The 15,598-nt window shown below is 41.8% G+C and overlaps 1 protein-coding gene across 1 annotated transcript in view; it reads right to left on the bottom strand.

Moving 5' to 3' along the window:
• Positions 1-260: 260 nt before the first annotated feature.
• Positions 261-15,598, bottom strand: part of kif1ca (kinesin family member 1C, a) — a 134,924-nt gene continuing 119,586 nt past the window's right edge. Inside the window, 2 exon segments of the mRNA XM_031791496.1 lie at positions 261-3,015; positions 3,297-3,518. Of these exon segments, the coding sequence (XP_031647356.1) occupies positions 2,236-3,015; positions 3,297-3,518 (1,002 nt within the window). The 3' untranslated portion in view covers positions 261-2,235.

Raw genomic sequence — 15,598 nt, 5'->3', positions numbered from 1 at the left:
TGTAGTGTTGTGGTGTCTCTCCCAGTTGATTTGCATTTTGTTTTCCGTGGAACAGTTTAATTTTAATAATAACATTTTCGCTTCTCAAAATCATTGTCACATTAATCATACAAATGTAAAGGTTACAAATGAAACCAATGCGAGAGCCTAGAACTCAGAGATAGTCTATAGGTCAATGTAGCAGTAGACCTAAAACGCCCGTCATCTACTCAGTAAAATACATATTCCTAAAGCCAACAAATAAAAACAGTCAAAAAATATCCCGATAAAATATTTATTCTTTCATTTTCAATCGCATTCATCTCTCTACTCTGCTGTCTGCCTCCCTTTCCATTGTTCTTGACTTGATCATCAACTGAGTCCAGCCCCAAGGCAAGCGAACCTGCAACATTGTATCAACTATTCCGGCCCAGTGAGGTCGGGACAGAAAGCAGTTTCTGCTGTTTCCACTGGATATATGCGATCATCAGATCATGATATTTAGCTTTTTTCACCCCGAGGCTGGGTGATTCTCATAGGCCAGGAGTGTTTTTTTTTTCAAAAACCGTGAGGAACTATTATCATTCGCAATGGATGTAAAAAAAAATGTCAGACTTCATTATCTTACTGTGTGAGGAAAAAATGACTGAGAGGCTCAGCTGATTAGTTGTGGCTAAGACAATCAGATCTCCCAAATGAGCTTTTCTACATATGCACGCAGCAGGCCAGGTAGGCCTACTGCTAGGCATGCTCAGGTGCGCACACTCCCTCAAGATTATCAGGGCAGAGAAACCTGACACATGCTCTCCCTCAACACTACCAGGGAAGAGAAACCAGACACATGCTCTCCCTCAACACTAGCAGGGCAGAGAAACCAGACACATGCTCTCCCAACACTATCAGGGAAGAGAAACCAGACACATGCTCTCCCTCAACACAATCGGGGAAGAGAAACCAGACACGTGCTCTCCCTCAACACAATCAGGGAAGAGCAACCAGACACATGCTCTCCCTCAACGTTATCATGGCAGAGAGACCAGACACATGCTCATTGCTCACATTTAGCGCACCAAACAAAAGACAATGAAAAAATGGACAACAGGAGTAATTATATAATTTTGGCAAAACATATATTTTCTTTAAGGGAAGTATCCTAACAGAGACCTGTGCACCTGCCAACTGTCCAATTCCCAAGAGGCTGAAACCAGAGATCTGTATATAATGACTAGATGCTCATGTCTCCGCCCTAACAACGGGAGTCATTGTCCTAATGGCAGGTAGGCAGGCGACATGCTTAGGTCTGCATATTATGCCCATAGAAACGCATTGGGCTTATTCTGGAGAGACTTCCTCTCCGCTGTAACTATCTCACTGGAGAAAGCATTCGAGCCAATCAGCACCCCTCAATGTTACTATATGTCTCTGATGCTGTCTGGCCAGAAATAGTATCAGAGAGGACACAGATCAGACAGAGGGGACAGACAGAGGAAACAGACAGAGGAAACAGACAGAGGGGACAGACAGAGGGGACAACAGAGGAAACAGACAGAGGGGACAGACAGAGGAAACAGACAGAGGGGACAGAGGAAACAGACAGAGGGACAGACAGAGGGGACAGACAGACAGAGGGGTGCTGTTTCTGTCACTCGGATGCTTTATCTGAGATTGATGGGTCTTTGTGTTGACGCGCGTCCAGGTCAAATAAAGGATCAATATGTAATTTGGACGGGAAAGCAGGTACGGTCGTGTGGGCCAGGCCGCCGAAGGCACCTCCCATAATGCCCTGCTGGTGCATGAAAACGTATCAACAACTAAAACAGAACTGCTGACCTTCAGAAAGACCCTCAGAACTAATATTTAAAAAGACCTGTTGTATATGAGAACGCTAACCACTACAGCAGGAACACACACACTGGCGTTATTTAGTGTTGTGTGTGAGTGACACAGAGTGTGCAGACTCATTGTTGTGTGCTAAGCAAAGCGTTGACACACACACTCTGTTCTGTATTCAATTACACAATGGCAGAGACAGAAGCATGCAGACACACACATGCCCCAGTCCATATAGCTACATTATACACCATGTAGTGTAGTAGCATCAGTTATAACAGCAGTATGTAGTGTTATGACAGGTCATAAGCCTGTCAGCTGGATATGCAGTGTCCTTATAGGAAGGTTGTCTGTGTGTGGGGTCAGGGGTGAGAGGTCACACAGGGGTCTCCTTGCTCTTCAGATCGGGGGCACTAAACTGCCTCTTCATGCGAGGGGGGGTGCTGTACCCCTCCTGAAACCACCCTGCACCTCCTCCTCTTCCCTGGGGGGATATGTGGCCCCCTGGTGGAGGGTGGTGGTTACTGCTGCTGTGGTAGAGGTGTTGGTGAGGAGGGATGTAGTAGGGGTGATGGTACCCTCCTCTGTCTCCCCCTGCTGAAACCTCCCTCCTCCTCCTCTCTGATCCCTCTCCCTTCCTCTTCCCTCCATCCCCCCTCCTCCACGATAACGCGGTCGCCCCTGGTGACCACCTCCGTTGTTGTTGGGGTTGCCGGGGTAGTTGTTTCCCTGGTGATTGTTGTTGTTGCCCTGTGGGGAGCTGTCCAGGGAGTTCCGCCTATATCGCCACGGAGGCGGCCCCTGCTGTTGCCCTGGAACTGGGAAGTGTGGGTTCCCATGGTTACTGTTGCTACGGTGCTGTTGTGGTTGTTGCCAGGTGCGGTGTGGGGAGGGGGTGTGGCCTCTAGGGACCATCTGGAATGGGAGTGGGAGGAGAGCAGCAGGAGGAGGAGGAGGAGAGGGAGTTGCTTTTCCACCTCCTCCCTCTGCCCGCTCCTCCCACTCACCATCTATCCCCCCCTCCCCCAGCATCATCAGGGCAGTGGCAGGGCTCCATGAGAGACGGTGGTGGGGGTTGCTCTTGAAGGGGAACTTGAGTTTACAGTCCTGTGGGGGGATGAAGCGGCCGGTCCCGGGGAGGTGGACCACAGGGGGGGGGTGCACTGGGACCAGAGGGGTGTTGGGGGTTGGGGAGTTCTGGGTGTTCTGGAGGAGGAGAAGAAAGATAGAATGGTTTATATTCTGCGTCACAGGGACTATACTACAGGGCCCCCTGGTGGAGCTGCGTCACAGGGACTATACTACAGGGCCCCCTGGTGGAGCTGCATCACAGGGACTATACTACAGGGCCCCCTGGTGGAGTTGCGTCACAGGGAAAATACTACAGGGCCCCCTGGTGGAGCTGCGTCACAGGGACTATACTACAAGGCCCCCTGGTGGAGCTGCGTCCCAGGGACTATACTACAGAAGGTGGAGTGTATTCAAACCTGTCTGAGTCTTTTAGTAATATTCTGTTGTTGAAGGTTCTGTAGTCGGGTCTGTTCCTGTTTCAGCCACCTCATCCTCCCTCGTCTAAAGGCTGGGTCGTCTGTCATCAGCTTAACTACTCTCTTCTCATTGGGTGGATTGGGCTGTCCGTCATCATCGACCCCGTCACCATCACATTGGGAACCGCCCCCTTCCTCCTCGTCATTTTCCATGTCCTCCTCCTGAGAAGAAAGAAGAGGAATGAGAGAGAGAGAGAGAGGAGGGATGAGAGAGAGGAGGGATAAGAGAGAGAGAGAGAAAGGATAAGAGAGAGGTATATATAGTGTGTGTGTGTATAGTGTGTGTGTGTGTGTATAGTGTGTGTGTATAGTGTGTGTGTGTGTGTGTGTGTGTGTGTGTGTGTGTGTGTGTGTGTGTGTGTGTGTGTGTGTGTATATAGTGCCTTCAGAAAGTATTCAGACCCCTTGACATTTCCACTTTGTTACTTTACAACCTTATTCTAAAATGCATGAAACCATTTTCCTCAAGCTGATACTAACTGTTATAGGCCTATTTCTATGTTGCCCTGTTTATCAAAAGTGTTGGAAAAAACGTGTCAATAATCAACTGACTGGATTTCTTGATGTCTAGTAGTATAGTATAGTATTCTCTCTGGTATGCAATCTGGTTTCTGCTCAGGTTATGGATGTGTCACTGCAACCTTAAAGGTCCTAAATGATGTCCCCGTTGCCCTTGATTCTAAGTAATGTTGTGCTTCTAGTTTTATTGACTTGGTCAAAGCTTTTGATACAGTAGACCATTCCAGTCTTGTGGGCCGGCTAAGGAGTATTGGTGTCTCTGAGGGGTCTTTGGCCTGGTTTGCTAACTACCTCTCTCAAAGAGTGCAGTGTATAAAGTCAGAACATCTGCTGTCTCAGCCACTACCTGTCACCAAGGGAGTTCCCCAGGGCTCAATGCTAGGCCCCACACTCTTCTCAATTTACATCAACAACATAGCTCAGGCAGTAGGAAGCTCTCTCATCCATTTATATGCAGATGATACAGTCTTATAGTCAGCTGGCCCCTCCCCCTGGATTGTGTTAAATGCTCTACAACAAAGCTTTCTTACTGTCCAGCAAGCTTTCTCTGCCCTTAACCTTGTTCTGAACACCTCCAAAACAAAGGTCATATGGTTTGGTAAGAAGAATGCCCCTCTCCCCATCAGTGTGACTACTACCTCTGAGGGTTTAGAGCTCGAGGTAGTCACCTCATACAAGTACTTAGGAGTATGGCTAGACGGTACACTGCCCTTCTCTCAGCACATATCAAAGCTGCTGGCTAAGGTTAAATCTAGTCTTGGTTTCCTCTATCGTAATCGCTCCTCTTTCACCCCAGCTGCCAAACTAACCCAGATTCAGATGACCATCCTCCCCATGCTAGATTACAGAGACATAATTTATAGATCGGCAGGTAAGGGTGCTCTCGAGCAGCTAGATGTTCTTTACCGTTCGGGCATCAGATTTGCCACCAATGCTCCTTATAGGACACATCACTGTACTCTATACTCCAATAATGTTTGCACCATGTGTTGTTGCTACTATGCTGTGTTGTCAGGTGTTGCTGCTACTATGCTGTGTTGTCATGTGTTGTTGCTACTATGCTGTGTTGTCAAGTGTTGTTGCCATGCTATGTTGTTGTCTTAGACTCGCTTTATGTAGTGTTGTCTTAGGACTCTCTTTATGTAGTGTTGTGGTGTCTCTCTTTATGTAGTGTTGTGGTGTCTCTCTTATGTAGTGTTGTGGTGTCTCTCTTTATGTAGTGTTGTGGTGTCTCTCTTTATGTAGTGTTGTGGTGTCTCTCTTTATGTAGTGTTGTGGTGTCTCTCTTTATGTAGTGTTGTGGTGTCTCTCTTTATGTAGTGTTGTGTTGTCTCTCTTTATGTAGTGTTGTGGTGTCTTAGGACTCTCTTTATGTAGTGTTTGTGGTGTCTCTTTATGTAGTGTTGTGGTGTCTCTCTTTATGTAGTGTTGTGGTTGTCTCTCTTATGTAGTGTTGTGTGTCCTCTCTTTATGTAGTGTTGTAGGTGTCCTCTCTTTATGTAGTGTTGTGGTGTCTCTCTTTATGTAGTGTTGTGGTGTCTCTCTTTAGGTAGTGTTGTGGTGTCCTCATATGTAGTGTTGTAGTGGTCTCTCTTTGATGAAGTGTTGTGGTGTCTCTCTTATGTAGTGTGTCTCCTTTTATGTAGTGTTGTGGTGTCTCTTATGTAGGTGTGGTGTCTCTATGTAGTGTTGTGTGTCTCTCATTTATGTAGTGTTGTGGTTGTCTCTCTGTATGTAGTGTTGTGGTGTCCTCTCTGTAGGTAGTGTTGTGGTGTCTCTCTGTATGTAGTGGTTGTGGTTCTCTCTTTATGTAGTGTGTGTGTCTCTCTTATGTTGTGTGTCTCTCTTTATGTAGTGTTGTGTGGTGTCTCTCTTTATGTAGTGTTGTGGTGTCTCTCTTTATGTAGTGTTGTGTGTCTCTCTTTATGTAGTGTTGTGTTGTTCTCTTTATGTAGTGTTGTGGTGTCTCTCTTTATGTAGTGTGTGGTGTCTCTCTTTATGTAGTGTTGTGTTTCTTCTCTCTTTATGTAGTGTTGTGTTGTCTCTCTTTATGTAGTGTTTTGTTGTCTCTCTTTATGTAGTGTTGTGGTGTCTCTCTTTATGTAGTGTTGTGGTGTCTCTCTTTATGTAGTGTTGTGGTCTCTCTTATGTAGTGTTGTGGTGTCTCTCTTTATGTAGTGTTGTGGTCTCCTTTATGTAGTGTTGTGTTGTCTCTCTTTATGTAGTGTTGTGGTGTCTCTCTTTTATGTAGTGTTGTGGTGTCTTAGGTCTCTCTTATGTAGTGTTGTGTTGTCTCTCTTTATGTAGTGTTGGGTGTCTCTCTTTATGTAGTGTTGTGGTGTGTCTCTCTTATGTAGTGTGGGTGTCTCTCTTTATGTAGTGTTGTGTTGTCTCTCTTTATGTAGTGTTGTGGTGTCTCTCTTTATGTAGTGTTTGTGTTTTCTCTTTATGTAGTGTTTGTGTTGTCTCTCTTTATGTAGTGTTGTGTGTCTCTCTTTATGTAGTGTTGTGGTGTCTCTCTTTATGTAGTGTTGTGGTGTCTCTCTTTATGTAGTGTTTGTCTCTCTTTATGTAGTGTTGTGGTGTCTCTAATGTAGTGTGTCTCTCTTTATGTAGGTTGTGGTGTCTCTCTCTCTTTATGTAGTGTTGTGGTGTCTCTCTTTATGTAGTGTTGTGGGTCTCTCTTTATGTAGTGTTGTCTCTCTTTATGTAGTGTTGTGTCTCTCTTTATGTAGTGTTGTGTTGTCTCTCTTTATGTAGTGTTGTGGTGTCTCTCTTTATGTAGTGTTGTGTTGTCTCTCTTTTATGTAGTGTGTGGTTGTCTCTTTATGTAGTGTGGTGTCTCTCTTTATGTAGTGTTGTGGTTCTCTCTCTTTATGTAGTGTTGTGGTGTCTCTTTATGTAGTGTTTGTCTCTCTTTATGTAGTGTTGTGGTTGTCTCTCTTTATGTAGTGTTGTGGTGTCTCTCTTTATGTAGTGTTGTGGTGTCTCTCTTTATGTAGTGTTGTCTCTCTATTTAGTGTTGTGGTGTCTCTCTTTATGTAGTGTTGTGGTGTCTCTCTTTATGTAGTGTTGTGTTGTCTCTCTTATGTAGTGTTGTGGTGTCTTAGGACTCTCTTTATGTAGTGTTGTGGTGTCTCTCTTTATGTAGTGTTGTGTTGTCTCTCTTTATGTAGTGTTGTGTTGCTCTCTCATGTAGTGTTGTGGTGTCTCTCTTTATGTAGTGTTGTGGTGTCTCTCTTTATGTAGTGTTGTGGTGTCTCTCTTTATGTAGTGTTGTGTTGTCTCTCTTTATGTATGTTGTGTTGTCTTAGGACTCTCTTTTATGTAGTGTTGTGGTGTCTCTCTTTATGTAGTGTTGTGGTGTCTCTCTTTATGTATGTGTTGTCTCTCTTTATGTAGTGTTGTGTTGTCTCTCTTTATGTAGTGTTGTGTTGTCTCTTAAGACTCTATTTATGTAGTGTTTGGTGTCTCTCTTTATGTAGTGTTTGTGGTGTCTCTCTTTATGTAGTGTTGTGGTGTCTTAGGAATCTCTTTATGTAGTGTTTGTCTCTCTTTATGTAGTGTTGTGTTGTCTCTCTTTTATATGTTGTGGTGTCTCTCTTTATGTAGTGTTTGTGTTCTCTCTCTTTATGTAGTGTTTTGCTTGTGTCTCTTTATGTAGTGTTGTGTGGTGTCTCTCTTTATGTAGTGTTGTGGTGTCTCTCTTTATGTAGTGTTGTGGTGTCTCTCTTTATGTAGTGTTGTCTCTCTTTATGTAGTGTTGTGGTGTTCTCTCTTTATGTAGTGTTGTGGTGTCTCTCTTTATGTAGTGTTGTGGTGTCTCTCTTTATGTAGTGTTGTGGTGTCTCTCTTTATGTAGTGTTGTGGTGTCTCTCTTTATGTAGTGTTGTGGTGTCTCTCTTTATGTAGTGTTGTGGTGTCTCTCTTTATGTAGTGTTGTGGTGTCTCTCTTTTATGTAGTGTTGTGGTGTCTCTCTTTATGTAGTGTTGTGGTGTCTCTCTTTATGTAGTGTTGTGGTGTCTCTCTTTATGTAGTTTGTGGTGTCTCTCTTTATGTAGTGTTGTGGTGTCTCTCTTTATGTAGTGTTGTGGTGTCTTTAGGACTCTCTTTATGTAGTTTTGTTGTGGTGTCTTGGACTCTCTTTATGTAGTGTTGTGTTGTCTCTCTTTATGTAGTGTTGTGGTGTCTCTCTTTTATGTAGTGTTGTGGTGTCTCTCTTTATGTAGTGTTGTGTTGTCTTATGGACTCTCTTTATGTAGTGTTGTGGTGTCTCTTTATGTAGTGTTGTGGTGTCTCTCTTTATGTAGTTGTGGTGTGTCTCTCTTTATGTAGTGTTTGTGTTGTCTTAGGACTCTCTTTATGTAGTGTTGTGGTGTCTCTCTTTATGTAGTGTTGTGGTGTCTCTCTTTATGTAGTGTTGTGGTGTCTCTTTATGTAGTGTTGTGGTGTCTCTCTTTATGTAGTGTTGTGGTTCTCTCTTTATGTAGTGTTGTGGTGTCTCTCTTATGTAGTGTTGTGGTGTCTCTCTTTATGTAGTGTTGTGTGTCTCTCTTTATGTAGTGTTGTGGTGTCTCTCTTTATGTAGTGTTGTGGTGTCTCTCTTTATGTAGTGTTGTGTGTGTTAGGACTCTCTTTATGTAGTGTTGTGGTGTCTCTCTTTATGTAGTGTTGTGGTCTCTCTTTATGTAGTGTTGTGGTCTCTCTTTATGTAGTGTTGTGGTCTCTCTTTATGTAGTGTTGTGGTGTCTCTCTTTTATGTAGTGTTGTGTTGTCTCTCTTTATGTAGTGTTTGTGTGTCTCTCTTTATGTAGTGTTGTTGTGTCTCTCTTTATGTAGTGTTGTGTGTCTCTCTTTATGTAGTGTTTGTGGTCTCTCTCTTTATGTAGTGTTGTGTTGTCTCTCTTTATGTAGTGTTGTGTGTCTCTCTTTATGTAGTGTTGTGGTGTCTCTCTTATGTAGTGTTGTGGTGTCTCTCTTTATGTAGTGTTGTGGTGTCTCTCTTTATGTAGTGTTGTGGTGTCTCTCTTTATGTAGTGTTGTGTTGTCTCTCTTTATGTAGTGTTGTGTTGTCTCTCTCTTTATGTAGTGTTGTGGTGTCTCTCTTTATGTAGTGTTGTGGTTCTGTCTCTCTTTATGTAGTGTTGTGGTGTCTCTCTCTTTATGTAGTGTTGTGGTGTCTCTCTTTATGTAGTGTTGTGTGGTCTCTCTCTTTATGTAGTGTTGTGGTGTCTCTCTCTTTATGTGTTTGTGTTGTCTCTCTTTATGTAGTGTTGTGTGTCTCTCTTTATGTAGTGTTGTGGTGTCTCTCTTTATGTAGTGTTGTGTTGTCTTACTCTCTTATGTAGTGTTGTGGTGTCTCTTTATGTAGTGTTGTGTTGTCTCTCTTTATGTAGTGTTTGGGTGTCTCTCTTTATGTAGTGTTTGTGTTGTCTTAGGACTCTCTTTATGTAGTGTTGTGGTGTCTCTCTTTATGTAGTGTTGTGGTGTCTCTCTTTATGTAGTGTTGTTGTGTCTCTTTATGTAGTGTTGTGGTGTCTCTCTTTATGTAGTGTTGTGGTTCTCTTTATGTAGTGTTGTGGTGTTCTCTCTTTATGTAGTGTTGTGGTGTCTCTCTTTATGTAGTGTTGTGGTGTCTCTCTTTATGTTGTGTTGTGGTGTCTCTCTATTATGTTTTAGTGTTGTGGTGTCTCTCTTTATGTAGTGTTGTGTTGTCTCTCTTTATGTAGTGTTGTGTTTCTTAGGCTCTCTTTATGTAGTGTTGTGGTGTCTCTCTTTATGTAGGTGTTGTCTCTCTTTATGTAGTGTTGTGTTGTCTCTCTTTATGTAGTGTTGTGGTGTCTCTCTTTATGTAGTGTTGTGTTGTCTTAGGACTCTCTTTATGTAGTGTTGTGGTTCTCTCTCTTTATGTAGTGTTGTGGTGTCTCTCTTTATGTAGTGTTGTCTCTCTTTATGTGTGTTTGTGGTGTCTCTCTTTGGTAGTTTGTGTTGGGTGTCCTCTTTATGTAGTGTTGTGGTGTCTCTCTTTATGTAGTGTTGTGTTGTCTCTCTTTATGTAGTGTTTTTGTCTCTTTATGTAGTGTTGTGGTGTCTCTCTTTATGTAGTGTTGTTCCTCTTTTATGTAGTGTTGTGGTGTCTCTCTTTATGTAGTGTTGTGGTGTCTCTCTTTATGTAGTGTTGTCTCTCTTTATGTAGTGTTGTGGTTCTCTCTTTATGTAGTGTTGTGTGTGTCTCTTTATGTAGTGTTGTGTGTCTGTCTCTGTTTAGTGTTGTGTTGTCTCTCTTTATGTAGTGTTGTGGTGTCTCTCTTTATGTAGTGTTGTGGTGTCTCTCTTTATGTAGTGTTGTGGTGTCTCTCTTTATGTAGTGGTGTCTCTCTTTATGTAGTGTTGTGGTGTCTCTCTTTATGTAGTGTTGTGCTCTCTTTATGTAGTGTTGTGGTGTCTCTCTTTATGTAGTGTTGTGGTGTCTCTCTTTATGTAGTGTTGTGGTGTCTCTCTTTATGTAGTGTTGTCTCTCTTTTATGTAGTGTTGGGTGTCTCTCTTTATGTAGTGTTGTCTCTCTTTATGTAGTGTTGTGGTGTCTCTCTTTATGTAGTGTTGTGGTGTCTCTCTTTATGTAGTGTTTTGTGGTGTCTCTCTTTATGTAGTGTTGTGGTGTCTCTCTTTATGTAGTGTTGTGGTGTCTCTCTTTATGTAGTGTTGTGGTGTCTCTCTTTATGTAGTGTTGTGGTGTCTCTCTTTATGTAGTGTTGTGGTGTCTCTCTTTATGTAGTGTTGTGGTGTCTCTCTTTATGTAGTGTTGTGGTGTCTCTCTTTATGTAGTGTTGTGGTGTCTCTCTTTATGTAGTGTTGTGGTGTCTCTCTTTATGTAGTGTTGTGGTGTCTCTCTTTATGTAGTGTTGTGGTGTCTCTCTCTTTATGTAGTGTTTGTGGTGTCTTAGGACTCTCTCTTTATGTAGTGTTTGTTTGTCTCTCTTTATGTAGTGTTGTGGTGTCTCTCTTTATGTAGTGTTGTGGTGTCTCTCTTTATGTAGTGTTGTGTTGTCTTAGGACTCTCTTTATGTAGTGTTGTGGTGTCTCTCTTTATGTAGTGTTGTGGTGTCTCTCTTTATGTAGTGTTGTGGTGTCTCTCTTTATGTAGTGTTGTGGTTGTCTTAGGACTCTCTTTATGTAGTGTTGTGGTGTCTCTCTTTATGTAGTGTTGTGGTGTCTCTCTTTATGTAGTGTTGTGGTGTCTCTTTATGTAGTGTTGTGGTGTCTCTCTTTATGTAGTGTTGTGGTGTCTCTCTTTATGTAGTGTTGTGGTGTCTCTCTTTATGTAGTGTTGTGGTGTCTCTCTTTATGTAGTGTTGTGGTGTCTCTCTTTATGTAGTGTTGTGTGTGTCTCTCTTTATGTAGTGTTGTGGTGTCTCTCTTTATGTAGTGTGTTGGTGTCTGGACTCTCTTCTTTATTAGTGTTGTGGTGTCTCTCTTTATGTAGTGTTGTGGTGTCTCTCTTTATGTAGTGTTGTGGTGTCTCTCTTTATGTAGTGTTGTGGTGTCTCTCTTTATGTAGTGTTGTGGTCTCTCTCTTTATGTAGTGTTGTGTTGTCTCTCTTTATGTAGTGTTGTGGTGTCTCTCTTTATGTAGTGTTGTGGTGTCTCTCTCTCTTTATGTAGTGTTGTGGTCTCTCTTTATGTAGTGTTGTGGTCTCTCTTTATGTGTGTTGTGTTGTCTCTCTTTATGTAGTGTTGTGGTGTCTCTCTTTATGTAGTGTTGTGTGTCTCTCTTTATGTAGTGTTGTGGTGTCTCTCTTTATGTAGTGTTGTGGTGTCTCTCTTTATGTAGTGTTGTGGTGTCTTAGGACTCTCTTTATGTAGTGTTGTGGTGTCTCTCTTTATGTAGTGTTGTGGTGTCTCTCTTTATGTAGTGTTGTGGTGTCTCTCTTTATGTAGTGTTGTGTGTCTGTCTCTCTTTATGTAGTGTTGTGGTGTCTCTCTTTATGTAGTGTTGTGGTGTCTCTCTTTATGTAGTGTTGTGGTGTCTCTCTTTATGTAGTGTTGTGGTGTCTCTCTTTATGTAGTGTTGTGTGTCTCTCTTTATGTAGTGTTGTGGTGTCTCTCTTTATGTAGTGTTGTGGTTGTCTCTCTTTATGTAGTGTTGTGTTGTCTTAGGACTCTCTTTATGTAGTGTTGTGGTGTCTCTCTTTATGTAGTGTTGTCTCTCTTTATGTAGTGTTGTGTTGTCTCTCTTTATGTAGTGTTGTGGTGTCTCTCTTTATGTAGTGTTGTGTGTCTTAGGACTCTCTTTATGTAGTGTTGTGGTGTCTCTCTTTATGTAGTGTTGTGGTGTCTCTCTTTATGTAGTGTTGTCTCTCTTTATGTAGTGTTGTGGTGTCTCTCTTTATGTAGTGTTGTGTTGTGTCTCTTTATGTAGTGTTGTGGTGTCTCTCTTTATGTAGTGTTGTGTTGTCTCTCTTTATGTAGTGTTGTATCTCTTTATGTAGTGTTGTGGTGTCTCTCTTTATGTAGTGTTTTGTCTCTCTTTATGTAGTGTTGTGGTGTCTCTCTTTATGTAGTGTTGTGGTGTCTCTCTTTATGTAGTGTTGTCTCTCTTTATGTAGTGTTGTGGTGTCTCTCTTTATGTATGTTTTGTGTGTCTCTCTTTATGTAGTGTTGTGGTGTCTCTCTGTAGTGTTGTGTTGTCTCTCTTTATGTAGTGTTGTGGTGTCTCTCTTTATTATGTAGTGTTGTGGTGTCTCTCTTTATGTAGTGTTGTGGTGTCTCTCTTTATGTAGTGTTGTCTCTCTTTATGTAGTGTTGTGGTGTCTCTCTTTATGTAGTGTTGTCTCTCTTTATGTAGTGTTGTGTGTCTCTCTTTATGTAGTGTTGTGGTGTCTCTCTTTATGTAGTGTTGTGGTGTCTCTCTTTATGTAGTGTTGTCTCTCTTTATGTAGTGTTGTGGTGTCTCTCTTTATGTAGTGTGTGGTGTCTCTCTTTATGTAGTGTTGTGGTGTCTCTCTTTATGTAGTGTTGTGGTGTCTTAGACTCTCTTTATGTAGTGTTGTGGTGTCTCTCTTTATGTAGTGTTGTGTTGTCTCTCTTTATGTAGTGTTGTGTTGCTCTCTTCATGTATGTGTTGTGGTGTCTCTCTTTATGTAGTGTTGTGGTGTCTCTCTTTATGTAGTGTTGTGGTGTCTCTCTTTATGTAGTGTTGTGTTGTCTCTCTTTATGTAGTGTTGTGTTGTCTTAGGACTCTCTTTATGTAGTGTTGTTGTGTCTCTCTTTATGTAGTGTTTTGGGTGTCTCTCTTTATGTAGTGTTGTCTCTCTTGATGTGTGTTGTAGGACTCTCTTTATGTAGTGGTTGTCTCTCTTTATGTAGTGTTGTGTTGTCTCTCTTTATGTAGTGTTGTGGTGTCTCTCTTTATGTAGTGTTGTGGTGTCTCTCTTTATGTAGTGTTGTGGTGTCTCTCTTTATGTAGTGTTGTCTCTCTTTATGTAGTGTTGTGGTGTCTCTCTTTATGTAGTGTTGTGGTGTCTCTCTTTATGTAGTGTTGTGTTGTCTCTCTTTATGTAGTGTTGTGGTGTCTCTCTTTATGTAGTGTTGTGGTGTCTCTCTTTATGTAGTGTTGTGGTGTCTCTCTTTATGTAGTGTTGTTTGTCTCTCTTTATGTAGTGTTTTGTGGTGTCTCTCTTTATGTAGTGTTGTGGTGTCTCTCTTTATGTAGTGTGTTGGTGTCTCTCTTTATGTAGTGTTGTGGTGTCTCTCTTTATGTAGTGTTGTGGTGTCTCTTTATGTAGTGTTGTGTTGTCTCTCTTTATGTAGTGTTGTGGTGTCTTAGGACTCTCTTTATGTAGTGTTGTGGTGTCTCTCTTTATGTAGTGTTGTGGTGTCTCTCTTTATGTAGTGTTGTGGTGTCTCTCTTTATGTAGTGTTGTCTCTCTTTATGTAGTGTTGTGGTGTCTCTCTTTATGTAGTGTTGTGGTGTCTCTCTTTATGTAGTGTTGTGGTGTCTCTCTTTATGTAGTGTTGTGGTGTCTCTCTTTATGTAGTGTTGTGGTGTCTTAGGACTCTTATGTAGTGTTGTGTTCTCTCTTTATGTAGTGTTGTGGTGTCTTAGGTCTCTCTTTATGTAGTGTTGTGGTGTCTCTCTTTATGTAGTGTTGTGGTGTCTCTCTTTATGTAGTGTTGTGGTGTCTTAGGACTCTCTTTATGTAGTGTTGTGGTGTCTCTCTTTATGTAGTGTTGTGGTGTCTCTCTTTATGTAGTGTTGTGGGTCTCTCTTTATGTAGTGTTGTGGTGTCTCTTTTATGTAGTGTTGTGTTGTCTCTCTTTATGTAGTGTTGTGGTGTCTCTCTTTATGTAGTGTTGTGTGGTCTCTCTTTATGTAGTGTTGTGGTGTCTCTTTATGTAGTGTTGTGTTGTCTCTCTTTATGTAGTGTTGTGTGTCTCTCTTTATGTAGTGTTGTGTTGTGTCTCTCTTTATGTAGTGTTGTGTGTCTGTAGGACTCTCTTTATGTAGTGTTGTGTTGTCTCTCTTTATGTAGTGTTGTGGTGTCTCTCTTTATGTGTGTTGTTGTGGTGTCTCTCTTTATGTAGTGTTGTGGTGTCTCTCTTTATGTAGTGTTGTGTTGTCTCTCTTTATGTAGTGTTGTGGTGTCTCTCTTTATGTAGTGTTGTGGTGTCTCTCTTTATGTAGTGTTGTGTTGTCTCTCTTTATGTAGTGTTGTGGTGTCTCTCTTTATGTAGTGTTGTGGTGTCTCTCTTTATGTAGTGTTGTGGTGTCTCTCTTTATGTAGTGTTGTGGTGTCTCTCTTTATGTAGTGTTGTGTGTCTCTCTTTATGTTGTTGTGTTGTCTTAGGACTCTCTTTATGTAGTGTTGTGGTGTCTCTCTTTATGTAGTGGTTGTCTCTCTTTATGTAGTGTTGTGTTGTCTCTCTTTATGTAGTGTTGTGGTGTCTCTCTTTATGTAGTGTTGTGGTGTCTCTCTTTATGTAGTGTTGTCTCTCTTTATGTAGTGTTGTGTTGTGTCTCTTTATGTAGTGTTGTGGTGTCTCTCTTTGTGTAGTGTTGTGTGTCTCTCTTTATGTAGTGTTGTGTTGTTCTCTCTTTATGTAGTGTTGTGGTGTCTCTCTTATGTAGTGTTGTGGTGTCTCTCTTTATGTAGGTTTGTGGTGTCTCTCTTTATGTAGTGTTTGTCTCTCTTTATGTAGTGTTGTGGTGTCTCTATGTAGTGTTGTCTCTCTTTATGTAGTGTTGTGGTGTCTCTCTTTATGTAGTGTTTGTGGTCTCTCTTTATGTAGTGTTGTGGTTGTCTCTCTTTATGTAGTGTTGTGGTGTCTCTCTTTATGTAGTGTTGTGGTGTCTCTCTTTATGTAGTGTTGTGGTGTCTCTCTTTATGTAGTGTTGTGGTGTCTCTCTTTATGTAGTGTTGTGGTTGTCTCTCTTTATGTAGTGTTGTGGTGTCTCTCTTTATGTAGTGTTGTGGTGTCTCTCTTTATGTAGTGTTGTTGTGTCTCTCTTTGTGTGTTTGTGGTGTCTCTCTTTATGTAGTGTTGTGGTGTCTCTCTTTATGTAGTGTTGTGTTGTCTTAGGACTCTCTTTCTCTTTATGTAGTGTTGTGTGTGTCTCTCTTTATGTAGTGTTGTGTCTCTCTCTTTTATGTAGTGTTGTGTGTCTCTCTTTATGTAGTGTTGTGGTGTCTCTCTTTATGTAGTGTTGTGGTGTCTCTCTTT

This window comes from Oncorhynchus kisutch, linkage group LG16, assembly GCF_002021735.2.
Source record: "Oncorhynchus kisutch isolate 150728-3 linkage group LG16, Okis_V2, whole genome shotgun sequence".
Taxonomy (NCBI): domain Eukaryota; kingdom Metazoa; phylum Chordata; class Actinopteri; order Salmoniformes; family Salmonidae; genus Oncorhynchus; species Oncorhynchus kisutch.
The sequence above is the reverse complement of the archived record's forward strand: the minus strand, read 5'-3'. Positions and strand labels throughout refer to the sequence as shown.